At 47.7% G+C, this 25,497-nt stretch overlaps 1 protein-coding gene across 3 annotated transcripts; it reads left to right on the top strand.

The window, feature by feature from the left end:
* Positions 1–10,428: 10,428 nt before the first annotated feature.
* Positions 10,429–24,732, top strand: LOC311426803 (uncharacterized protein). 3 transcript variants are annotated; one of them, XM_084503464.1, is made up of 6 exons: positions 17,919–18,328; positions 22,669–22,904; positions 22,995–23,095; positions 23,300–23,485; positions 23,574–23,792; positions 23,883–24,732. In XM_084503464.1, the coding sequence occupies exons 1-6, from the start codon at positions 18,235–18,237 to the stop codon at positions 23,986–23,988; spliced, it is 942 nt and encodes a 313-aa protein (XP_084359590.1). In that variant the 5' UTR covers positions 17,919–18,234; the 3' UTR covers positions 23,989–24,732. The 3 variants fall into 3 exon arrangements, 1 of the variants encoding a protein (XP_084359590.1); XR_014687057.1 differs by lacking the exon at positions 17,919–18,328 and adding an exon at positions 10,429–10,520 and having other exon boundaries at positions 22,669–23,095; positions 23,574–24,732; XR_014687058.1 differs by lacking the exon at positions 17,919–18,328 and adding an exon at positions 10,429–10,520 and having other exon boundaries at positions 22,669–23,095; positions 23,300–24,732.
* Positions 24,733–25,497: the final 765 nt, after the last annotated feature.

The following is a 25,497-nucleotide window of genomic DNA, read 5'->3' as shown; positions in this document are numbered from 1 at the left end:
CTGCATTTCTTCAGGCTGCTTTGATGTAAAGCATCATGCGAAACTGGATTCATCCTCACAAGTTTTTCCGAATTTTCCCTGGGTCACCATCTCCTTTTCAAACGTGGTCATTGGAGACCGTACTACAGCCATGCACTTTGTTCACAGATTTCCTGATGTTGTGGGCAGTGAAATAATATTTTTCTTCTTATACTAAGCCTTTTCCTGGTCATAAGTAAAAGCACATCATGGTCTTTGCACTGGGATTTGACATAGTTTATCTGCTTTGATTTTCACCTCTTTGTGTATGTTATTGCTCCCCAAAACCATAGTCACTATCTAGAACTCTTTTTTGTTTTTCAGATGTCTAACCTTAAATTGATGTGCAGGAAAACATGTGAGCTTAGCTAGCCTTGCAGTTTGCTCTGTGTTCAGACGGTAAACATTCACGTTTGGAGAATATACTCCTTATTCTTCTTGTGAAAAATAGAGATTTATGTGCAGATTTTTAATTTAAATGAATCTTAAAAAAAATCACTGAGCATAATTTACCATTTTAAAACATCTGTTTAAAATGTAGTGTAAACTTACTAAAATCTACATTTAAGCAGATTTTAGAAACACTTAAAAGGGTTGAATCAAATTTATTTCAGTATTTAATGCCTTTGAAAACTATTGAACAAGTTTTTACTTGCTTTTACTAGTATGGAAACAAGTTAGTATGTAGTTAGTGAGCTTGATCTAAGTAGATGGGAATCCTCTTGTGTGGCAAATAAAACACAGATAGAAAAAAAAAGGAAAAAAAAAAAAGCAAAAAAAAAAAAGCCCCAGTTAATGTTAGCCTGAAGATCTAGATCCTCACGTTGAATTAAAGCAGGTCTCCTGCTCCAAGTAGTGCTAGCTGGTGAGTGTCAGTTTTTGAATGCCTGAGTTGGGACAACCGAAACGCTGGCTGAAATTGGTGGGAGCTAGTTTTGAATATGTGAAGTGAAGTGTAATGCTTCACATTTCTGCCATGGCACTGACTATGTGCAGTTTTTTTTTTTTATATTACATTCTCAATGCCTCAGGTCCCAGACAATCAACTGCATGAAAAAAAAAAGAAAAAAAAATAAAAAGAAAAAAATAAAATAAAAAAAACCCACTCTGTTAATTAAATAATTTTGGAAACATGATTAAGACTTGATGAGCATCACTGTATGTTTAAAAATATGATTCTAAGAGTCCTGCGAGAACCTTGAGGAATTTGGCTTCAGAATACTTTGAATAGTGTGACATTAATAAGGCAGGAGATCCTGCAAAGAACAAGAGGAATGAAACGAGCATATCCAATAGTTGCTCATCAGGGGTATGGAGTCTTTTTTCATGCAGTGAATGAAGCACAAAAGAAAAAGTATATACCTAAAGATTGCATCATAATTAATAAGCATAGGGAGGCTAAATTAAGTTTGCAAAGATGACTTTTGGAGTTCTCAACTGCAGTTTTATTACTTCTTGAATGAATTTTTCTGTGAAGCATATAGTTAGGTCTTTAAGTGCACTCCAGCAACTAGTAAATTCTGGTTCAATATCACTGTCCTCAAATTAGTCCATCACGTTATATGTGTTGTAAAAAGATGTAGTGGGTTTACGTGGCAAGGTTTTGGTAGCAGGGGGCCATAGAGGTGACTTCTGTGAAGAGAAGCTGGAAGCTGCCTCATGTTAGGTAAGGGCCCACTGCTGACCATAGACAAGCCAGTAAGTGATGTTGTTTGCACCTCTGCGAGAGCATATCTAAGACAGGGAAAAGAAAAATGCTGCAACACACAGCAGCTGGGAGAGTGAGAGGAGTGAGGAACAGCCTTGCAGGCACCAAGGTCAGTGCAGAAGGAGGGGGAGAGGTGCTCCAGGCACTGGAGCAGAAGTCCCCTGTGGCCTGTGGAGAGGCCCTTGGTGGAGCAGGATGTCCCCCTGCAGCCCATGGGTCCCACATGGAGCAGATCTCCATGCTACAGCCCCCCCATGGGTGGAGGAGACCATGGTGGAGCAGGTGGACCTGCACTAACAGAGGCTGCCTCCTACAGAAGACCCCTGCTGGCGCAGGCCCCGGGCTGGAGCTGCAGCCCATGGAGAGGAGCCCACGCAGGAGTAGGGGTCTGGGGGGAGCTGCCGCCCACCCATGGGGGACCCGTGCTGGAGCAGTTTGCTCCTGGGGGATGGACCCCGTGGGATGGAGCCGTGTGGGAGCAGTGCTTGAGGGGCTGCTGCCTGTGGGCAGCCTCTGCAGGCTTGGTTGGGGAAGGATGGCATCCATGGGAGGGACCCCACAGCACTGGGGAAGAGAGTGACCGAGAAGGAGCGGCAGAGACGAAGTGCTACAGGCTGACCATAACCCCAGTTCCCCCATTCCCCCGTGCTGCTCAGGGGGAGGTGGTGGAAGAGGGTGGATGGGGGGAAGGTGCTTTTGTTTTTTTTCCTTTGTTTCTCACTTCTCTTACTTGTTAGCAATAGGCAATAAATCTTACTATCTCCCTATGCTGAGGCTGTTTTGCCCATCACGATAACTGTTGAGTGATCTCCCTATCCTTATCTCAACCCTTGAGCCCTTTGCATCATATTTTTCTCCCCCTTTCCCTTTGAGGAGGGGGAGTGAGAGGGCAGGTGTGGTGGAGCTTGGCCGCCCACCCAAGTAAAACCACCACAAGAGAACAAAATAATATGAGAAGAACTTTTTCATCTTTGCTTTAGCATGTGCAGAGCACATAGACATTTTGACAGGGTAACTGCAAAATATTATTGGTTTATTTACATAATAAAAAGGCTCAAAGTTCCCTAAGATATCCACATTCAAGAATTCAAACATCCGTTTTTATCTTGTGCTTTCAAAGGAAAGTATGCTAAATAATTATGTTTAAAGCAGAATAATAATCAGTAACTTGCCAAAAGCAAACTTATCTTCCATGTTAAATTCCTTACTTGCTCCGAACATAAATTGCTTTTATTGTAAAGGCCTTTATATGAGCTGTTATTTCTACTCACTTGCTTTTTATGTCAAAATAATAGGGGTTAATTGTGCATTTTCAGCTGTTGGGTCTTTCTTTCCATAAACCTTGGAAGACACAAAGTAGCAGAAAGCAGAAGGAGGATTGCAAACCTTTGATGTGTTTTTTTGCTGTTTGACATAATAATTGAGATTATGTAAGATCAAATGTCTCTTTGAGTGTCACAAATAAGAACAAAGGTCATGCAGGTTCTCACTAGCCTACAAAAGAGATAAATTTAAACGTCGGATGTTGGTAATGAGGTCATGCACAGTGAAATTATTATATTCCACTTATCTTTTCCTTACTGAAATTGCTAAAAGTACCAGAGAAATACAGAAGATTTTAAAATATGAAACACAGCTTTCTGGTTACTTGGTGTGTCCAAAAAACAAGATGGGGATCATTTGTGGCTTTATAAAACACACACAAAAAATTGCTGTCTTCAACTTTTTCCAGCTTTGTGGAGGATGCAACATCTTGCTAATGGTGTTCTAAGTGGAAGCAGAATAAGCTGTTACTCCTGAATTTAGGTCCTGGACTTCTTTAGTGATGTTTTAAGAAATACTTACATCTTTACTTATGAGATCTTTTGAGACATAATGGATTATAACATAGACTACACAGCATGGAAAGTGAGAATTGCAATAATGCATTTTTTAAGTGCTCAGCCTGTTTTTCATGGGGTAGACATTCCCCTCGTGCAGAGATATGGGATCAGTTAAACTAGTACAATGCCAGGGATATTTTGGGAGGCTCACCAAGCACAGTGACTGTCATTAATACAAACTATGCACGTCAAGGAGAAGGAAGAAAGGAAATGGGCTAATACCTAAGACAATTAGTTTCCTAGTTAAGTAAAGACTTCTAAATTCGGGAATGTTTATGATTCAGAGTGAGGACCTGAATTTGAGGGAGAGCTCAAGCTTCTTTTTGCTTTCATTAGGCTATAGATGATCTACTATATAGATATAGTAGATTAATTTATTTACTAATAGTTTTTTTTTTTCTTTTTTCTAGCAACAAAATCCTTGAAAAGGACTTTTACAATGATGTGTTTCTTCAACATTTTCATCCTATTTTGTACTACTATTTTGTGGGGATTGATATAAATTTTGTTCCCCTGGAAGAGATATATAGACCTGCTCAGGCGAAGCTCCTACCAGACTACATAAAGGTTGATTTTATGGATTAAGCACTGGACCAGGGTGCATGTGGCCATGGAATTCTAATTCTCTACTTCAAACTTTATGTGAGCAATGTAATTTCTTTGCACTCCAGTTCACTGTTTTCAGAAGATGATCACCCATTCTAACCTCACAGGGACAGATGCTTGCAAGATCAGTATTCAAGTAAGTATTAATCCAGCCAAAATAACAACAGTATAAATGCTAAAAACCAGGGCTATTTAGAAAACACCAAAACCAGCTAATAGTCTTGCAAAATTTATGTCAAAAGAGAGTGCTGAATAACCAATACAGCACATTGGTCCATTCTTTCCTTTATGCATTCTCTTCTTGTCCAGTCCTCCCTTTTCAAATGTTATTAAGTCTAAATTTTTGCACCTTATAATTCAAATTGCTAGGCTTTTTTTTTTCTTTCTTAGTTAATCTCTTGCTTCTCACCAGACAATGTACATTTGTGATAACTGATGACTTGAAACACAGTCATTTACAAGAGAACTCCTTCACACAGTGTTAAAGTTTTCAGTAGTGAAATGAATAGACAATATTAGCCAAGAGCCATATATGAGAAGCCTGTAATTTTAGCATTTGCCCCTCTTCTAACATACAGGTCCATAACCACTTCTCCAGCCAAGCCGGCCATGCAAGGTGAGTTGTGGGACAGGATCGATCAGAATTTATCATGACTGGCACCAAGAGCTGCTGCTGGGCCCTGCATAAAGACCGAGATGCCGAGGCCAGCGCCACATTTGGCCCTGCATGCCTAAAACTCGCTACAGGGACCAGGAGAAGCTGGACTGCATGAGGCTCTGCAGGCAGTCAGGAAGATAGCTGTGAGCTGACTAGGTCCCGCTGCTGTGAGGCTACACAGGGGAAGAGGTCTGCCTTGAGAGGAGAACCCCAGCTGGAGACCACAGCATGCAGAAGATCAGAAGCCTTAAGGGGAGCCACATGATCTTCAGATGTATCCTACTACTCAGACTCGGGAGTAATGCATATGCCATCATGTAATCAACTTCAGGAGTTTGACACAAATTGATGACTTTTTGAAGGGGATTTTCTCCCCATTTTCTTTTTCTTTTTCTTATCCAAGGATCCTATTAACAAAGTATTCTCTTGAAAGCTGCTGAAACAAATGAAAAAAAGAAAGTGCATTTTTGGTATGGAATCTTCTATAAGGTGTTGTGTATGTGGAAGCATTGCCTGCACTGCACACTGGCAATGCTTTTCTCTTCCTTGACTTCACAGTGTAGCCAGCCTTCATGGATTTGTGACAGTTGCTAGGTCTGATTAAGCAGTCTAAACACATGCAAATCGCACCTATGGTCAACATTTTGGGGGAAATTCAAGCAGGGGATTCTCTTCTGCTCTTCCCAGACCCAACACTCACCAGTTGCTCTGATGTATTCCCCAGGCTGTAAGGAGTTACTGTGTCCTGCCTGGGGGGTCTGTCAAATTGGGCACTGTCAAATAGAGATGCAGCTGCAGATACACAGGAGAAAAAGCAATGTACTAGAATGACTAGCAATGACTAGAAAACATTTCTTATTCTCACAATGCATGATGTTTCCAATGGCATCCATTCACACTCTGAGAGGAAAGAGATTTTGGAACATGTAGGTAGAGGCTGATTTTGTAAGCTACAAGAACTCCAGGGATGAGAGAACTCAGTTCAGGTGCCCACTTCAAAGCCTATGTAATTCATATCAATTCCTCGAATGGTATTCCTCTAATGGTACAAATTAAAAAACCAACCAACCAACCAACAAAACAAACAAACAAACAAACAAACAAACAACAACAAAAAAAAAACCACACATTATCCCTCTCTAACTCCCCCTCCTCAAAGGGAAAGGGAGAGAAAGCTCTATGAAAAGGTCTCAAAGGTTGAGATAAGGACAGGGAGATCGATCAAAAATGATCATGATGGGTAGAACCGACTCCGTGTAGGGAGATTAGTAAACTTTATTGCCTATAACTGACAAGCTAGAGAAGTGAGAAACAAAGGAAAGAAACCAAAACCAACTTCCACCCATCCACCCTCTTCCACTTCCACCCCTGAACAGTGCAAAGGAACAGGGAAGTGGGGGTTCCAGGCAGTCCATAGCACTTCATCTCCATCATTCCTTCTCGGTCCCTCCCTGCCCTGCTCCCCATGGGGTCCCTCCCATGGATGCCGTCTTTCCCCAGCTGAGCCTGCGGGGGCTGCCCACAGGCAGCAGCTCTCCAAGCACTGCTCACACATGGCTCCGCCCCACGGGGTCCGTCCATCCATCCCCCAGGAGCAAACTGCTCCAGCACGGGTCCCCCACGGGTGTGCGGCAGCTCCCCCCAGACCCCCTGCTCCTGCGTGGGCTCCTCTCCATGGGCTGCAGCTCCCCTCAGACCACTGCTCCTGTGGGGGTTCTCCATGGGCCGCAGCCTCCTCCAGGCCACATCCACCTGCTACCCCCACCGGGGGCTCCTCCACCCATGGGGGGGCTGCAGCGTGGAGATCTGCTCCATGGGGGACCCATGGGCTGCAGGGGGACAGCCTGCTCCACCAGGGGCCTCTCCCTGCACAGCCCGCAGGGGAACTGCTGCTGCCTGCCTGGAGCACCTCCTGCCCTCCTCCTGCTGCACTGACCTTGGGGCTGCAGGGCTGGTATTTCTTATTTTCTACTGAATTGGTGTTTCTGTATTTCTTCTTTCCATATGTATAGATATCATTCCCTGCTGTTTATGGCATCGCCCTGGAATCCTGAAGGGAAGGAGAGAAAAGCAGAAAGGATAGACTGCCTTCTCCATTGATAGGAGATAAATCCCTAAGAGAAAGCCAAGGGCTGCTTTGACCTGGATTGGGAGGACTCAGAAGGCTGGCCTGCAGTGCTGCGGTGTAGGCAGATCCTGTGGGACTGTCCCCTGCAGCCTCCAAGGCAGGCACGAGGTGGTTCCATTGAATGCAGCCTCCTGCTGGCTGTGCCTGGAGACATGTGGCCTGGCCAGGGAGACCTGGCGGGATCCTGGGAGGACACGGGCAAGGCCTCGGTGACTGCTGGCAAAGATGGATGCTGAACACAAGGCTGAAGCAATGGGGATTGAGTGGATGGTGGCGTCGTGGTAGCCCTGGATTTGCATACTGGGGCCAGAGCAAGCTCTGAGGACAGCTCATGGTGATGTCCCCCACTGAGGGTGTGTGACTGCCTCGTGCAATGGATTGTGACTGCATGTCCCCGCTGCTTATATGCAGGTGCAGAGTCCCATCCTCTCCAGCTGTGCATTTATGTGAGGACTGGAGTGAAGAGCAAGGTTGGCCTTGGTGCTGGTGTCATGTCCTGGGAGTTGCTGCAGCAGCTCTCAGTGCCCTTCCCAGAGCCATTGGAGGTTCTTCCATGGTCCAGTTCAGGCCATCACGAGACCCAGGAGGAACGCTTGTGGCAGCCAAGGTGAGCGCTGTGGGGGCAGATCCCCTGGGCAGCTGGAAGAGCTTCCATCTTGATGACCTGCAGACCTCTTCCAGATGCCCCTCCCCAGGTCAGCACCTGACCAGGGCCTCTCTGCCTTTTACATTGTAACACCTGCTGTGGCAGTGCCAGTGAGGAGGAGAAGGTCTCACCTCATGGTCCTCCCCTGCCCCTGTCAGCAGGTGGAGAACATAGCCATGGCGCTGGACAGTCGCTGTCCAATGTCTGGACAGCTGGGACAATGCCAGCTATGTGCTGCCATGCCTCCACCAGTTCTGCTTTCGGTGTATCCAGCGGTGGGCTGAGAGCAAGCCTGAGTGTCCCCTGTGCAAGGGGACTATCAGCTCCATTGTGCACTCGCTGTGGGCGGATGACAAGTTTAAAGAAGTCACCATCACGGTGTCTGCAGAGGCATTGGATGTGGGCCACCCAGATGACCCTGGCCCTCAACACCCTGCAGGATCCCGACCACAGGCTGTGGGCCTGCTGCTTGGGGGTCTTGTGGGCAGCTTCCATCCCACCACCTGGGCCTTCATCTTCCGCCTGTACCCCCATGTCCTCCAGCCCCTGCTGCCCTGGCTGCACCACAAGCTGAAGCAGTTGCTGGGGGGTGATGCCCAGGCAGCCTCTGAAGCACAGCACTTTGTCATCTCCAGCCTGCGCTTCTTTGGCCTGGATGAGGGCTCCCTGGCCCTGCTGCTGCGCACTTCCCTGCAAAGGCACACAGCTGGCTTTGTGCGCCAGCTCATTGACACTTCTGTGCAGCAGTGCAGCAGGGAGGTCCACCGCCTGCTGGGCCTGGAGGAACCCCATGCTGCTGCCTCTGGCCCCTCTGCCTCTCCCGAGGGGAATCCTGCCCCTGGCCGAGCGCCCTCCTGCAGCCCTGAGGCAGCCAATGTGGAGGAGCTCGCAAGCACCTCAGCAGCAGATGCCCTTCGTGGGCGTCCTGGCCACTCCCTCTCTGTCCAGGAAGAGCCTCTTGAGGAGCAAGGGGAGGCTGTGGCAGGGTCCTCCACTGCCAGCCGGGGCTGGGACCGCTCACGCAGGATGCCCCGGCAGCCTCTAAAGAGCAGGGCCAGCAGCTCCCAGGACCCTCTGCCACCTAAGAAGAGACCACCCCGCCACTGAAACAACAAGAGTGCCCCAGCAGCTGGCAAAACCAGAGCCGGGCTGGCAGACAGGGCTTCACTGGCAGTGGGGGACCAGTGTGCTCTGCAGAGGAGTTTCAATCCTACCATCTTAAAAGAAAGTAAAGACATCAAAATGACAGATAAAGTCTCCACATGTCTCTGTACAGTCTCTGGTTCTGTCATGCCCACCCCTGTGGCTTTCTCCCCACGACTTCCTTGCACTTCTGCTTGGCCCTAAGGCCAGGGAGTCCGTCTGGAGGGAGAGGGACTTGGTCCTCTGCTCTTGCCAGTCTTCTGTTCCCTGAGCTGAGCACTATGGTGCCTCCAGCTCTGCTCTCTCAGTGTTTCTAAGAAACATTTCAAGACCCAGGGGGCTTGTCCTACTGGTCTTTGAAGGCTTCCTTCCTCTCACTTGAGCACCACAGGTACTGGCCCCCTGCTCTCACAGCGTCTCTGTGCCCTCTCTTGACCACTGCAGTGCCTGGCTGTGGTGCTTGCAAGGCACTCAAGTCAGGACAGGGAGATGTGGCAAGAGCTGCGGGCCAGGCCCTGCGGTCATAGAATTATAGAAAGGTTTGGTTTGAAGGCATCTTAAAGATCGTAGAAGTCCAATCTCCCTGCCATAGTCAGGGACCCCACCCACTAGACCAGGTAGCTCAAGGCCCCATCCAACCTGGCCTTAAATACTTCCATGTATGGGTCATCCATAGCCTCTCTGGGCAACTTTTTCCAGTGCCTCACCACACAGTCTTCCAGTACCTCATGGGGTTACAGGAAAGCTGTTGACTGACTGCACTGGGGGGAGTAGTGACAGGACAGAATTTATTCCTTAGATCTAATAAGAATCTACCCTTTTTTAGTTGCAAGCCTTTATGCTCTGGCCTATCACTACACTTCCCTACTGGCAGGCTGCAATGAGGTGTTCCTAGAGCCTTGTCTTCTTCAGGCTGAACAACCCCAACTCCCTCAGCCTTTCCTCATAGGAGATGATAGTCGGGCATTGGAATGGGTTGCCCAGGGAGGTGGTAGAGTCACTGTCCCTGAGGGTGTTGAAGGAAAGCTTCGACTTGGTACTTAGGGACATGGTTTATTGGGTAACATTGATGGTTAGGGGCATGGTTGGATGAGATGATCTGGGAGGTCTTTTCCAATGTTAACGATTCCATGATTCTACGATTTCTCTCCACCTTGATATTGATCCGTTGACCGTAACACTCTGAGTGCAACCATCAAGCCAATTCCTTACCAGCAAGTTGCTCAGCTCAGGGGCAGGAGGCATGGAAAGAGCAGACGAACACAACTGTGCCTTTGTTGACCAGCACAGGTGTGTTTCCTGGACTAAATAAGCCATGGACCTATTTAGTGAAGTCCAGAGGAGGGCCATAAGGCTGGTGACAGGGATGGAGCTGTTTCCTCTGAAGAAAGGCTGAGGGCCTGGAGAAGAGAAGGCTCCAGGGAAACCTTCTAGCAGCTTTCCAATATCTGAAGGAGGCCTACAGGTGTAGTGGGTTCACATGGCATGGTTTTGGTAGCATGGGGCTGCAGGGGTGGTCACTGTGAGAAGAACCCTGAACCTGCCTGCCCCATGTAGGATTAGGGCCAGTTTCAGCCGGCTCCAAAAGGGACCTCCCTCTGGTCAGAGCTGAGCCAATGAGCAATGTTGTTGGTGACCCTGTGAGAGCAGATTTAAGAAAGGGAAAAAGTAATGTGGCACAACAGCAGCTGGGAGAGTGAGGAGTGAGAACCATCCCTGCAGACCCCAAGGTGAGTGCAGCAGGAGGGCAGGAGGTGCTCCAGGCAGGCAGCAGCAGTTCCCCTGCGGGCTGTGCAGGGAGAGGCCCCTGGTGGAGCAGGCTGTCCCCCTGCAGCCCATGGGTCCCCCATGGAGCAGATCTCCACGCTGCAGCCCCCCCATGGGTGGAGGAGCCCCCGGTGGGGGTAGCAGGTGGATGTGGCCTGGAGGAGGCTGCGGCCCATGGAGAGCACCCTCATCTCTGCTGGGACCTCAGAGGTACATCCACCCCACCCCAAGTGACCTGCAGGTACCCAGCACAGAAGTCGAGCTGGAGAAGTGTCTGTTGCTTGTGGTGTCTCCATGCTGGGTGCTGGGTGCAATCCTCTTCAGCAAATGGAGAGGCAGAGCATGCAGTTGAAGGCAGCGATGGGTATTGCGTGTCCTGCAGGTAGGAAAAATTTCCCAAGGAGCAGCCAAGGGCTGCCTTTGACCTGGTATGGTAGGTAGCGGCTGCACCCAGAGGGCCAGCCAGCAGTCTGGCTAGACTATTGCAACTCTTTGGTGTCCCTATTTTGCCAAGTGCATCTCTTGTAATTAAAAAAAAATATATTAAAAAAATCAAGATTTGGTTCTCCCTTAACAGTACTTGTCACTTTTCGATAGGTTCAGTGGACACCAGCAGGCATGGTGGCACTCACGTAGTTCTGGTAATGCAGCAGTAGCACTTGTCTCTAGCACTAGTTTTCAATCAGCAAACTCTCTGCATTGAATTTGTCCATGACCCTCTTAAATCACAAGTCTTTACAGGTTCACATCATGGTGACTGAGCTGAGGCTCTCGTCCTCAACATGGCGTTTAATTCTGGACATCGTTGTCCTCCACCGTTGTCATCGGTGTCCTCCATCAGGTAGCTGCAATAGCAATGGTTCAGTGAATGGAGCTGGGGAAAACCAGCAACATCACTTAGTGCTGGGGTAGCTTTGGGGTCAAAACCACACTTTACTATTAATTCAGTGCCTGCCCCAGAATTTCAGTCAATCTTGCAGGGTGAATGGTACAGGTTCTTCCTGTCTCCAGTCACCCAGGTGGTGATTGCTAAAGCGGTGCTCCTGAAGACGGAGCTTCCGTGTTTCTTCTTTTCTTATATATATATATTATTCCTTGCTGTTCATGGAAGATTGGCACCCTCACTTCCACAGTGCTCCCCTCCTCCACCACCATTACTTCGTATGTGTGTGCTCTGTGCAGGACCCTTCCCAGCACATCTCTGATCTCTTTCAAGTGACCCCAGCAGAAAAGGTAGGAAGTTTTTTTATTGTTGTTGCTTTTTGTTTTGTTTGTTTTTTTCACTTGCATGCAGTCTACTAGGCTCTGAGGTTTGCAGTCTTATACTGTGACAGTTACATGTTAACTGATGATTTTTTCAGATGTTTTGTGAGGTGTTTGTTGCTGTTTGTCACTGTTTTGGAAGGCCTTTGTTTAGGTGTGGTAGGGTCTCTCCTGGAGACCTACTGCAATGGTCTCTCTGTTCTTATGTAAGGGTGTCTGAGTTGCCTAAAGATCAGGTTTTGGCCCCAGTTGCTCCTTGTCAGCTAAAAACAGCGTCCCTAGGGGAAACCAAGGTCTGCAGCCAGCCCTGCAGCTTGTGAAGTTGTTCATGATTGGTGGAAAAATTGTGTCCTGATGTTGCAGGAAATGCTGAGAGCCAAAGATCAGTTATGTCATAGTAGCAGGAGGAGCACTAAATCTCCTAGTCTATTTTGGGATACTCCACTGAATAATCATCACCATTTACAGTAGTCTCTGAAACAGCTGTAAGTTCTTCTCCTCACAAATATGGGGCATTTTAAAGCCAGCTGTCCTTGCAAGAGACCATGAACAGGCAGCTAGAATAGTGTCAGTATGATTCTGCGCTGTAAAGCATGTCCTTACAGACTCAGGTTTTCTGCTCAAGTGCTACATTATTTCTCTATAAATCCCACCAGTTTCTCAGATTTTTATGTTTTCGTCTCAGAGCCATGCATTCTCGACACCATTTTTTCCCCGGACTCTTTTTCTGCTTATAAGAGCCTTGAATTATTTTCCGGTTTACATCCTGTTAACTGCTTGGATCATCACGTTGTGAAACACTCTCTTGTTTACTGGATTTAGCATTATGATGGGGACAATAGCAGAGTAAAACCTGCACAGCTAATGTGTGAGTAATATGATAACCTGAGAAAATGGCAGATGATAAGAATTTCAGTGTCAGTGACTGATTAGAAAGGACATTGCAAAAAAGGCGTAGGTTAATCTCGGAAGCTGCCAGATCCACTATCTGGGAAACAAATCTGATTGCAAATGCTTGATAATGATGTACAAGCAGAAATTTGGGAAGTTTGGGAATGATTATATTGCATAATGGAATATGCTCTAAGCCTGAGCAATATCCTGTAACCCTACAGTGTTACATTAAGCTCTCCCATGAGTGCAGAATTTATTTTACTATCAGTTACTAGATATTGTACGGTGTGAGTCATAATTCATAAAACAACTGCTTACAGCAAGCAAATCAGCATCGGTTGTTTGCATAGTCCTGCAAAATGAGAATTGGTTCAGTTTGCTCTAGACTCACTAAGAAAATACTTTTCAGGACTTGATAAAAGTATTTATATTTTGAAAAGGATTACCAAGGTAATCACAACTTTTGCCTGTCTGTGGACTATGATTTTCTGTGTTTCACACAGGTCCATAAACAATGCATATATGCTTTCAAACACTTGGGACATGTATGACCTCATTGACTTTACTGTCTTTCCTTTCTTATCTTTGCTGGTGTATGTGTTTAATATTCTCTTTTATATTGTTTCTTCTCCTGACTGACTGACACAGGATTGCTGCTCTAACTTAATAATAAATAGAATAGTCACAGATGCTGGTCATGGCATTGCATCTGTAAGCATTTGGAAGAGCACTGAAAAAGAAAAACCTTATTTATTTACAGACAGCATTGTAATTATCAGTGATGAATAACGTGAGTGGGTGGAGAGAGGCTCTGTCCTTCATTTAACAGCTATTTCAGTATTTTTCCTGGGACAGGGGATTCCAGAGTAAACCATCTCTAACGCCAGGAAGGAGGGACTCAAGACCAGGTTTTGAAGCAGGGGCTGGCTTTTCCACCTGACTGTTTGCAGGATTTCAGTGCAGATGTGCAATCCAGAGAAGTATGTGATCCTTTCAGTCTAAAACTGACCGTAAATGCAACTACAGTCTTGATTACCACCTGATGTTTAGGTGAATTGCTATCCCTTTCTGATATTTCCATGTCAGCCCATGAACTGAACCCAGTGATTCACTCCTCCTAGCTACATAGATTGAAAAAAATGCACAGTTTGGTTTGTCAGGGAGTGTTAAAATTTGTGTGGCAATAGATGTAGTCTACTGCAAGTCAAAAAAAATTCCCCCCTTTTTTTGGTGTTAGGTTTGTGATAAATGGAAGCCAAATGTTCACTTAAATAGTTGGGAAAAATGGCATAATTGCCTAGTGCTTGCATGTATCTGATGATAAGCTACCTCTGCAGAGACAACAGGAGCTGTGTACAGCTGCTCCCTGTGGATAATTGAAGAGACTGTAGTCTTCAGATTTTCTTGAGAACAATGCCTTGATGTGTCTATAGCATTACCATGGTCCATCTGAGGCCAGGCTGTCTCAGTTACGGGTTATTTTCCCATTTTCTTGGGATTTTTGATAGCCAGGGGATGGAGGTCTGTCTATGAGCTATACTTGCAAATGTAGAATCTTTTTGCTCTGATTATAATTTTGTACTGAGAATGTCTCCCAAAGCAAAGAAGTATTAGTGACAGTTATTGTTGTACTCAGGTAACAGTACAGACCTTGCCCTTTCTCAGGACTGCAGATCTTGGCAATCAGGAAAAGCATCAGAAATGCGTGCAACCTCATTTTTGGAAGGGTGAGGCTGGAGATGCCACAGGTGCAGAGGTGAGGAGAGAGGATGAAAAGAGGGTCTGGCCACTAAAACAAATTGGATGTTCTGAGATTGCAGATGCAGCTGGTTAGTAGTCATCCTGACACATTCATTAATGGGAAAACACATGTAGCACAGAGCAATTAAAAGGCTGTCTAATGTATGTGGTGATTTTACTGCTAGGCAGCTGAACTCCACCACAACTGCTCTCTCGCTCGCCCTCCTCGGAAGAGGAGGGGAAGAAGAAAAGGAAAGAAATGACTCATGGGTTGAGATAAGGGTAACTTAATTAAATGAAAAATAATCATTAAGGGAAAATTATTATCAAATCATTTAACTAAAGGGAAAAGGGAAAGGGAAAACAACAGCAACAAACAAAACCAAGCAAAAGCTGTGTGGAAGTGCAGAGGAAAGAAATTACTCTCTACTCCCACCAACAAGTGATGCTTGACCATGTCCTTGAATCAGTGCCTCATAGCACATAGCTGTTGTTTGCGAGGGCAGATGTTCACAGTGGAAACCTGCCCTTCCCCTCTTCTTCCTTTTTCCACGTTTTATTGCTGAATGCAACATTATATGGTATGGAATATCCCTTTGGTTGGTGTAGGTCAGCTGCCCTGGTGATGTTCCATCCTCACCTCTTGCCTACCCAAAGCCTTCTTTTCCACAAGAGGGCAGGTTTTAATCCCATGCACTGTACTAGAAGGTGTGTCATGGAGACAGAGGATTTGACCTGCACTCTGCCTCAGAGGGGTAGATACAGAAGAATGAGGAATGGGTGAGAATAATCAACTCTGAAATATTTGCTTCCTTCCAGCACTCGTGTCCAAGAAGAAAATTGTGGTCTTCTATACCAGTGAGTGAAATCTTGAAACAAACCACAAGTTGTCTTGGGATTCAGGAACTGGTCTTCGTATATCTTGCTGCAGGGCTTCCAGTGAATGTAGAAATCTCAGCTGGCTAATAATCACAGGACTGCTCAGTGTTTCTTTGTTAGCTGAGCTTGATGCACTTGGCTAACCATGACACTCAAATGCATTTTTGCCTTCTTGGCATGAAATGAAAAAGTCTTTGCATTGTTTAAAAGTCATATATTCTCTCTGCAACTCTATTTTTATTTTCCTGTTTCATTCTGTTTCTCTGCATCTCCATGTATTTTGGGTGTATGACCACCACAATCACAGGAAAAGGTACATGGTGTCATTTTTCCTTGCAAGTAAATAGAAGGAAGAAAATACACGAACATATGAGAAAACATACAAAAACTGCCAGAGCAGGTATGACTGTTTTTCATTGAGAAACTCAATATAGTAAGGCCAAAATAATAACTGCAGAACAGTCATTAAGAGGGAAAGGTTGGGTAAAGGGAAGGTCTGTAGAAGGTGAAGGAGGGATAGATGTGCAAATAGCTTGGGCTTGGGCAACAGCCCTACAGAAGTGCAGAAAGAGTCTGACAGTATGCCGTGTGGCGTGACTTGTTGTCAAGCATTTCAGGCCATGGGCTGCTGCAAACAGAAGCACAAGCCCATTTGTTCACACAATGCCCACTGCTCATGTCCTGCTTTCCTGGTACAGCCCATCCCCAGTTCCCACAGTTCAGCTTCAGTTTCTGCCCAAACACAATGTGAGTAACTGCAGCACTTGCTACAGATTCAGTATTGCTGAGTAGATATGCTCTCCCCTAAATGGAAAAGAAACACATGGATAAAAAACAGAAATCAGGAAGCAAATGTTCTTGGTTTTGGAAAAACTCTACTGATCACTCATCTAAAGCAAGTGGGAAATAGCAAAATTGAGAAAAACGTAACAAATTAGATAAGCAAAATATGTATTTGTGGAGTAAGAGAAACAGAAAACTGCAGGATTAAAGGTAACACCCTTGCACCATTTATGCTCCTATTTATTGTTTTCATTGCTTTTGCTACAGGACTAACACCTTTGGAAACTTTCCCTCTTTTATTCATCGTGCTCCTAAAATGATAGTAAGGACAACTGTAGTTCACACACAATTAAAAAAACTTGTTCTACCTGACATGAAGTTTGATAAATTTAGAAGATTTACCCGAAAAATATCCACACAGAAGTTACATATTTTTGTTGTACATCTATTTCAAAACAATTATTTATTATCCATTACTATCTAAAATCAGCGCTGGTTCTAAAAAATCTGTGACTGTAGGTCAGAGTAAATCCTGGTGGCTGGTCAAGCTTAGTATCTTGTCTGCAAAAGACCGCTCAAAATAAAAATCAAACAATATGGCATGTAGTGGCACTTCTCCGGAATGATCTCTCAACCTAAATACGTGATCTCTCATACCTCACTTCTCCAGAATAATCTCTCCTATCTTCTATCTCCTATCTTCTCCTCAATTAATGTAAAGTTAATATAGTGCATCCTAAAGGAGGCTCTCCTAAATGTAAAATCAACCATGTAAGCTACTAGTAGACATTACTGAAAAAAAAAAAAAAGCTTTTGGAAGATGTACTCTAGCAAGCAATCAATTACTGAGTCAAAAAAATAACCCTTGATCCCCTCTAAAGCTTTAGAAATGTGGATTTCTATTTGTAATTAAAAAAGAGCAGAATAGTAATAACAAAAAAAGTTCCCTGTCTAATTTTAGAAACTGATTTAACCTTTATGATTTATAGAGAAGTGACAAGTCCATATCACTGAAGGGCTTGCCAAAACCTCCATCACTATTTAAATAATAATCTATATTTTATTATAATGTGTAATAATAATAATAAATAATAATAATAATAAATAATAATAATAACCTAAAATATTTTATGTTTAATATAATTTTGTCCTTTAGATTAAAAGAATAAAGCAAGCTACAGAGCTGACCTGATACACCACCTGCATCTCAGTATACAGAAATACAGCATACGGTATATAGGCCGAGAAAGCCTCAGTGTCTAGATTTGAAAAGTATTTGCTGTATAATAGGGGTGATTATAGCACTTAAGCATTCTGCCCTGATGCTATGCTACATCTGAGTTGTCAGAAAAAAATAAGAAGAAAATACTATTTCAATAGAAACTTAAATTTTCTTAAAGGCTTGCTAAGGCCACCAGCTAGAGTTAATGAGTCTTTATGCAATCTACTTAGTATCACATTCCAGTTGCATCCTTCAGAAGTAAATAAAAGTTCTTTTCAAGACATACTACTATCTTTGTTAGAGACAACAAAGAAATGATAAAATTATAGATACAATTTTGCAAATAATAACTCTTAATGACTAAAAGTTAACCATTTAAGATTTGCACAAATGTTTAAAAAAATAACTATTTAAGAATTGCACGAACTCTGCCTAACACAGTGTCTTATTTCCTCAATGCTAAAAATCTCAACACAGATCACAGTCTTGGCTTAAGTTGCACAGTTAACATAAGAGCTTATTAATAAAGCTCTTTAAGATCAAAATTAATTCAGAGAATCTCAAATGGGGGTTGTAAAGCTTTATTTCAACTGAGACCCATCAGAACATTTTGAAAATTAAAGCTTATGAAATTCATACAAACTCTTGAAACAAAAATATTGTTATGTCTTGAAGTTGAATCATACCTTAACTATGTCATCTACTTAAAGCAAATTTGATTCCAAATCAATTAGCGCCTTTATTTCCAATGTTTTAATCAGGACTTTGCATTTGAAGAATTTATTCATCATAAAACTCTAGAAGGTGGCACTGCGCATAGAATCTCACAGGAAATGTTCTTGGTGCATCATTAATTACCATCAGTAATGCTTATTCTATTTCACTGAAGAACCATAATGAATGAACTACGACTGTTCTTTCCTTCGTCAGGTTTCTTAACAAAGCTCCTACTTTTAGAAGGATTCTCCCTGAAATCCCTCAAGAACTACTGTAAGTTAACTGATAAGAAGCTAAGACATTTACTTGCTATTTTCTTTGTATCTACAGACAAAATTTTGAACAGTTCACTTGCAGGCATTTTGCAGACCACCAAGTTTATTGCAGTTCACACATTCTATGCCAAAATCAGGATTGAAGCAATTTATTAATTTATTATTGACAACTGTTTAACCAGTAACCTGTGAGCTATATAGTCAAGATCCAGCAATACAGGTAAACCATGATATTAGATGCACACAAAAAGCTAATCAATACATACCAAAGTCTGAAACAACTTCCTGTAGCAATCTCCCCTGAAGATCTACTCACATCTGTGCATGGTAGCATGCACGTCTTTTCTCAAAGGGCCTGTGAGCAGTGACAGGCAAACACCCTTCTTCAGCACGTGGTGGTTCCCCTCCTTGCGCACCTGCTGCTAGAGGTGTGGGTGTGGGACAAGTGGGAACGGGCTAAAGTTGCGCCAGAGGAGTTTTAGGTTGGATGTTGCATGTTGGCCACCATGCACCTTGAACATTTGTGAGAATAGACTGAGGGGGGAACATAGTAGTGTCTAAGCGACTCTAGGTGGCTAATTTCTTATATTAGGAGTGAGTTTCTATCTCTGAGTAATTGGTAACGACAGCCATGGAGAAGGTTGAGGTACTCAGCAGCTTCTATGCCTCCATCTGCACTGGTAGACGGGCTTCCCAAGTCTTTCATTTCCCTGAACCCGTAAATGGAGGCTGGGGGATCAAAATCCCACCCACTACAAGTGCAGAGCAGGTTCGACACCAGCTGTACCTAAACAGGTACAAGTCTATAGGACCTGATGCCATCATGGAGACGTGGTGGGACCACTCTCATGACTGGAGTGCTGCAATGACTGGCTATAGGCTCTTCAGAAGGGGCAGGCAGCACAGAAGGGGTGGTGGGGTGGCTCTCTTTATTAGAGAATCTTTCCATGCTGTGGAACTCGAGGCTGGCAATGACAAGGTTGAGTCCCTGTGGGTTAGGATCGGCGGGAAGGCCAACAAGGCGAGCATCCTGGTGGGGGTCTGTTATAGACCGCCGAACCAGGACGAGGAGACGGATGAGGAGTTCTACAGGCAGCTGACAGAAGTTGTGAAATCGTCGGTGCTTCTTCGCTTGGGGGACTTCAACCTCCCTGACATATCCTGGAAGCACAACACAGCCCAGAGAAAGCAGTCTAGGAGGTTTCTGGAGAGCGTGGAAGATCGCTTCCTGACGCAGCTGGTTAGTGAGCCTCCCAGGGGCGGTGCCCCGCTAGACCTTCTCTTCACAAACAGAGAAGGACTGGTGGGAGATGTGGTGGTCGGGAGCTGTCTTGGGCAGAGTGAGCACGAAATGGTGGAGTTCTCTATTCTTGGCGAGGCCAGGAAGGGGACCAGCAAAACGACTGTATTGGACTTCCAGAGGGCTGACTTTGAGCTGCTCAGGACACGGCTTGGTAGAGTCCCTTGGGGGGCGGTTCTGAAGGGCAGAGGAGTGCAGGAAGGCTGGGTGCTCTTCAAGAAGGAAATCTCAATGGCACAGGAGCGGTCTGTCCCCACGTGCCCACCGACGAGCCGGTGTGGAAGAAGACCGGCCTGGCTCAACAGAGTTGCAGCTTGAGCTCAGGAGAAAAAAGAGGGTTTGTAATCTTTGGAAGAAAGGGCGGGCCACTGAGGAGGACTATAAGGATGTTGCGAGGCCGTGCAGGGACCAAATTAGAAAGGCCAAAGCTCATCTGGAGCTCAATCTGGCTACTGCCGTTAAAGACAACAAAAAACCTTTTTACAAATACATCAACACAAAACGGAGGACTAAGGAGAATCTCCATCCTTTACTGGATGCGGGGGGAAACCTTGTTACAAAAGATGAGGAAAAGGCGGAGGTGCTTAATGCCTTCTTTGCCTCAGTCTTTAGCGGCAATAGCGGTTGTTCTCTGGATACCCAATGCCCTGAGCTGGCAGAAGGGGATGGGGAGCAGAATGTGACCCTCACTATCCACGAAGAAATGGTTGGCGATCTGCTACGGCACTTGGATGTGCACAAGTCGATGGGGCCGGATGGGATCCACCCGAGGGTACTGAGAGAACTGGCGGAGGAGCTGGCCAAGCCACTATCCATCATTTATCAGCAGTCCTGGCTATCGGGGGAGGTCCCAGTTGACTGGCAGCTGGCAAACGTGACGGCCATCTACAAGAAGGGCCGGAGGGCAGACCCGGGGACCCATAGGCCTGTCAGTTGGACCTCAGTGCCAGGGAAGCTCATGGAGCAGATTATCTTGAGAGTCATCACGCGGCACTTGCAGGGCAAGCAGGCGATCAGGCCCAGTCAGCATGGGTTTATGAAAGGCAGGTCCTGCTTGACGGACCTGGTCTCCTTCTATGACAAAGTGACGCGCTTGGTGGATGAGGGAAAGGCTGTGGATGTGGTCTACGCTGACTTCAACAAGGCTTTTGACCCCGTTTCCCATAGCATTCTCCTCAAGAAACTGGCTGCTCTTGGCTTGGACTGGCGCAGGCTTCGTTGGGTTAGAAACTGGCTGGATAGTCGGGCCCAAAGAGTCGTGGTGAATGGAGTCAAATCCAGTTGGAGGTCGGTCACTAGTGGTGTTCCCCAGGGTTCGGTGCTGGGCCCGGTCCTCTTTAATATCTTCATCGATGATCTGGATGAGGGCATTGAGTGCACCCTCAGTAAGTTGGCAGATGACACCAAGTTAGGTGCGTGTGTCGATCTGCTCGAGGGCAGGAAGGCTCTGCAGGAGGATCTGGACAGGCTGCACCGATGGGCTGAGGTCAGCTGCGCGAAGTTCAACAAGGCCGAGTGCCGGGTCCTGCACCTGGGGCGCAATAACCCCAAGCGGAGCTACAGGCTGGGAGAGGAGTGGTTGGAGAGCTGCCAGGCAGAGAAGGACCTGGGAGTAGTGGTTGATAGTCGGCTGAATATGAGCCAGCAGTGTGCTCAGGTGGCCAAGAAGGCCAACGGCATCCTGGCTTGCATAAGAAGCAGTGTGGCCAGCAGGGCTAGGGAAGTGATCGTCCCCCTGTACTCGGCTCTGGTGAGGCCGCACCTCGAGCACTGTGTTCAGTTTTGGGCCCCTCGCTACAAGAAGGACATGGAGGTGCTCGAGCGAGTCCAGAGAAGGGCGACGAAGCTGGTGAGGGGCCTGGAGAACAAGTCCTATGAGGAGCGGCTGAGGGAGCTGGGCTTGTTCAGCCTGGAGAAAAGGAGGCTCGGGGGTGACCTTATCGCTCTCTACAGGTCCCTTAAAGGAGGCTGTAGCGAGGTGGGGGTTGGTCTGTTCTCCCACGTGCCTGGTGACAGGACGAGGAGGAACGGGCTAAAGTTGCACCAGGGGAGATTTAGGTTGGATGTTAGGAAGAACTTCTTTCCCGAAAGGGTTGTTAGGCATTGGAACGGGCTGCCCAGGGAAGTGGTGGAGTCGCCATCCCTGGAGGTCTTTAAAAGACGTTTAGATGTAGAGCTTAGCGATATGGTTTAGTGGAGGACTGTTAGTGTTTGGTCAGAGGTTGGACTCGATGATCTTGAGGTCTCTTCCAACCCAGAAATTCTCTAATTCAGTGAAAATTGACGCCACTTCAGCTGCTTTCACTTTTACTAGAGTTTGGGGATTTCTTAGTTTTTCCTCAACTTTACTCTTTAGCTGAAATAAAGTTCATTTCAATGCAATTGCTGCTACGGCTCCTTGATTCCCCTCCCCAGAATCACAACCCGTGGCTTTGGGCTTTTCACTCTTTTTATTCATTTAGTTCTGCCTTCGTGCTTCCACCGTGGGCAGGAACAGACGTGTGCCCCTGTGCGCTGATGGGGGGCTCCTCTCTGCTTGCCTCTCCTCTTCCAGCCGCACGCACAGGCAGCCATGGGACCGAAGCGGGGCGCGCTCCTGGCCTCTCTCCCTCGGCGGGGAGCTCTCCGAGCCCTGCAGGGCAGGCAGCACAGCCCCAGCCGCACCCCAGCACGCTCCCACAGCCTGCTGGCACGGCCCCGCAGCCCTGCCCAAACACCAGGGCACCTTGTCCACCGCCCGGCCCGGGCCTGGGCTCCGCATCAGCTGCTGCCCCCGCCCCCCCGCAGTGCTGCCCTGCCCATGGCTCAGCAGGCAGGGGGTGCCCCATGTCACAAAGGGGCAGGGACGGCCTTGGCCCCGGAACGCTGGCCCCAGTGGCACTTGGGCGCTTGGGCAGCCCTGCCGTGGCTGCCCGTGCTGACGGGGAGGCTGCTCGGCTGCCTGCTCCTCTCCTGCGGCTCAACCAGAGGAACAACTCCAACTCAAACAACAAACTCCACCAGAGGAACTCAGCTCCTCTCTCCTCCTCCCTTCTCAGGCCCTCGCCTCAGACGGCTCTCAGCGCCCTACAGGACACTGACCGAACCGAGCCACCGCACACTCCTGGCCGCTCCTTCCCAGCACGGGGCCGGACATTTGTCCACGCTCTCCAGGACAGGTAACATCAGCCCGACCCACACCCTCCCACGGTCCCATAGCAAGCAGCCAGGTGACACGCTCAGGCCAGGATGGCAGGGACAGCTCCATCAGGACGACGGGACACGGACAGCCTCGGTGAGACGCTAGAGACCCTCGGGCAGAGAGGCAGGGGCTGCCCGTGGTCACAGGGGGATGCTGCTCCGTTTGTTCCTTCTCTCATTAAAGCCAGACTCAGACAGCAATGGGACCAGATCACAGCACACTCCTGGGCTCTCCCCAAGGACTGCTCAGCTGGAAGGAAGAGCGGCCAACGCTACACAGGACAGGTAAGATTGCCCCAACCCACCCCCACCATGGTCCACAGCAAGCAGGAAGGTGAGATGTTTGGGCCACGATGGGAGTGACCGCTCCATCAGGATGACGGGAGATGGACGGACGTGGTGAGTTGCTGGAGTCCCTCAGTCAGAGAGGCTGGGGCAGCTCGTGGTCACAGGGAGATGCTGCTCCGTTTGTTCCTTCTCTCATTAAAGGCAGGCACAGACAGGAATGAGAATAGAGCCCTGCATACTCCTGGCCTCTCTCCGCTTGAGAAGTCAGCTGGAAAAGCTGTCAACGCTCTCCAGGACAGAGAAGATCACCCCAACCTATTCCACACCACAGTGTCAATGCCTGGAAAGTGGGCCCAACATGGCTGACCCGGGAAGGACGGCCTTGGAGTGAGGCTGGGAGAGCCTTAGGCTGGGAGGCAGGGGCTGCTCCTGGCCACAGGGGAAGGCTGCTCCCTTTTGGCTTCCTCTCTTATAGCTCAAAACACTCACAGCGATGGGACCAGACCGCGGCACACTCCTGGTCTTGCTGCCCTCCTCTACTGAGCTGGACGGAAGAGCTGCCAACGCTCTCCAGGACAGGTAAGATTGCCCCAGCCCACACCTCACTCCGGTCCACAGCAAGCAGGACGATGACACGTTCGGGACAGGATGGCAGGGACAGCTCCATCAAGACAACGGGACACGGACAGCCTCGGTGAGACGATAGAGACTCTTGGGGAGGGAGGCGGGGGCTGCCCGTGGTCACAGGGGGTTGCTGCTCCGTTTGCTGCTGCTTCTCTTTCAGCCACAAACACACAGCGATGGGACCAGACCATGGCACGATCCTGCCCTCTCTGCCTGTGAGAACTCAGCTGGGAGGAAGAGCTGCCAATGCTCTCCAGGACAGATAAGCGATCCCCAACCCACAGCCCTCCACACTCTCAGAGCATGCCAGAAGATGACCTGGCTGGGCTATGATGGGCATCTCCTGGCCGTCAGGGAGATGGGAGATGGACGGCCCTGGAGTGAGGCTGGGAGAGCCTCACACAGGGAGGAAGGGACGCCTTCCAGTGCTGGCAGGGGGTGTCTGCTCTCTTTGTCACCTCCTCTCTTACAGCTGGACACGCTGACAGTGAGGGAATGACGCCATGGCACACTCCTGGCCTCTCTCTTTCCGCACTCTGACAGAGAATTCACCACGCTCTCCAGGACAGATAAGATTGCCCCAGCCCATTCCCCACCACGCTCTCACTGCCCTGGCCTAACTCAGCTGACTCTTGGCTGTCAGGGATACCCAGGAAGCATGGCCTTGCTGTCGGGCTGGGAGTGCTTGCCATGGGTTGGGGCTGCTCTTTTTGATCATTTTCCTTTCTCACCCCATCACAGAGCCCCGAGGAGACTAAGCTCTGCCACTGGCCTTTCCCGCCTCTGCCCAGTCGCTCCACGGCCACTGACCTGAAGGCTGCTGCAGCTTTCTACAACCACAGCCATCGAAGGAGCACGAAGGACACGGGGACCCCACCTCTACCCTGACACGGTCCTACAAGCACAACCACAGGCCCCGCAGCGAAGGACAAAGAGAGCTCGGCACGCCTCCGTGACACCCCACGTCTCTCTCAAACGTTGCGCAAATAAAGCTCTGATTCACAACCTCATTGGCTGCTCTTGCCTGCCCTTCTTGGGGAAACCTCAAGGGGGGTTGCCTTTTGCAGAAGGAGCGAGTGCGCCAGCCTCCGCTTCTTCAGATGCTGGCATCAAGAGAATTTCAAAGCACATTACGTGTCCTAATCTAAGAGTCTGCAGGCTTGGGTCTGGAATCCACTTTGCTCCCTCTTTCACCAAGGGCGTATAAGGAAGGACCAACATTTTTGTGTTGTGCTCCCACTTTGAAAGTGCTCCCACTTTCCCCACAGCCCTCCTTCCCCTCCAAGTGCTTTTCAGAGAGGGAGAAAACAGTGTTCCAGCCCCAAACACGCTGACAACCACAAATGGCACCTCACACAACTAAACCATGTCCACCTCGAGTGGACACCGGCGCACAATGTACCTGAATGCCATCAGGCTACCAAGGGACAGAGCTCATCTGTATCTCTGGCGTGACAGGGGCATCCCAACAGCTAACTCTATTGGAAGCTGAAGTGAGCCTAACTGGGAATCAGTGGCAAAAGCTTCCCTTTGTGACTGGCCCGGAGGCTCCATGCATCCTTGCCATAGACTACCTCAAGAGAGGGTACTTCAAGGGTACCGGTGGGCTTTTGGCATAGCTGCTTTGAGCACAGAGAAGATCAGGCAGCTGTCTACCCTGCCTGACCTTTCCGAAGACCCTTCCGTAGTAGGATTGTGGTAGGCAGTCATCGGAAATGGAAAGCTGCTGCGTGGAGTCCCACACGACGAGTTGTGGAGGCTGTAGAAGGGGAAGG

Source organism: Aythya ferina (genome assembly GCF_964211825.1).
Source record: "Aythya ferina genome assembly, chromosome: Z".
Taxonomy (NCBI): Eukaryota; Metazoa; Chordata; class Aves; order Anseriformes; family Anatidae; genus Aythya; species Aythya ferina.
Note: the sequence above shows the minus strand (reverse complement) of the source record. Positions and strands in the feature narration are given on the sequence as shown.

Bases quoted from the DNA above. Each gene is read 5' to 3' on its own strand.
- LOC311426803 (XM_084503464.1), top strand. From the start codon at position 18,235: ATGAATGAACTACGACTGTTCTTTCCTTCGTCAGGTTTCTTAACAAAG. The intron at 22,905-22,994 runs GTGAGACGCTAG...CTCTCATTAAAG, and splicing joins ACGGGACACGGACAGCCTCG to CCAGACTCAGACAGCAATGG. The intron at 23,096-23,299 runs GTAAGATTGCCC...CTCTCATTAAAG, and splicing joins GCCAACGCTACACAGGACAG to GCAGGCACAGACAGGAATGA.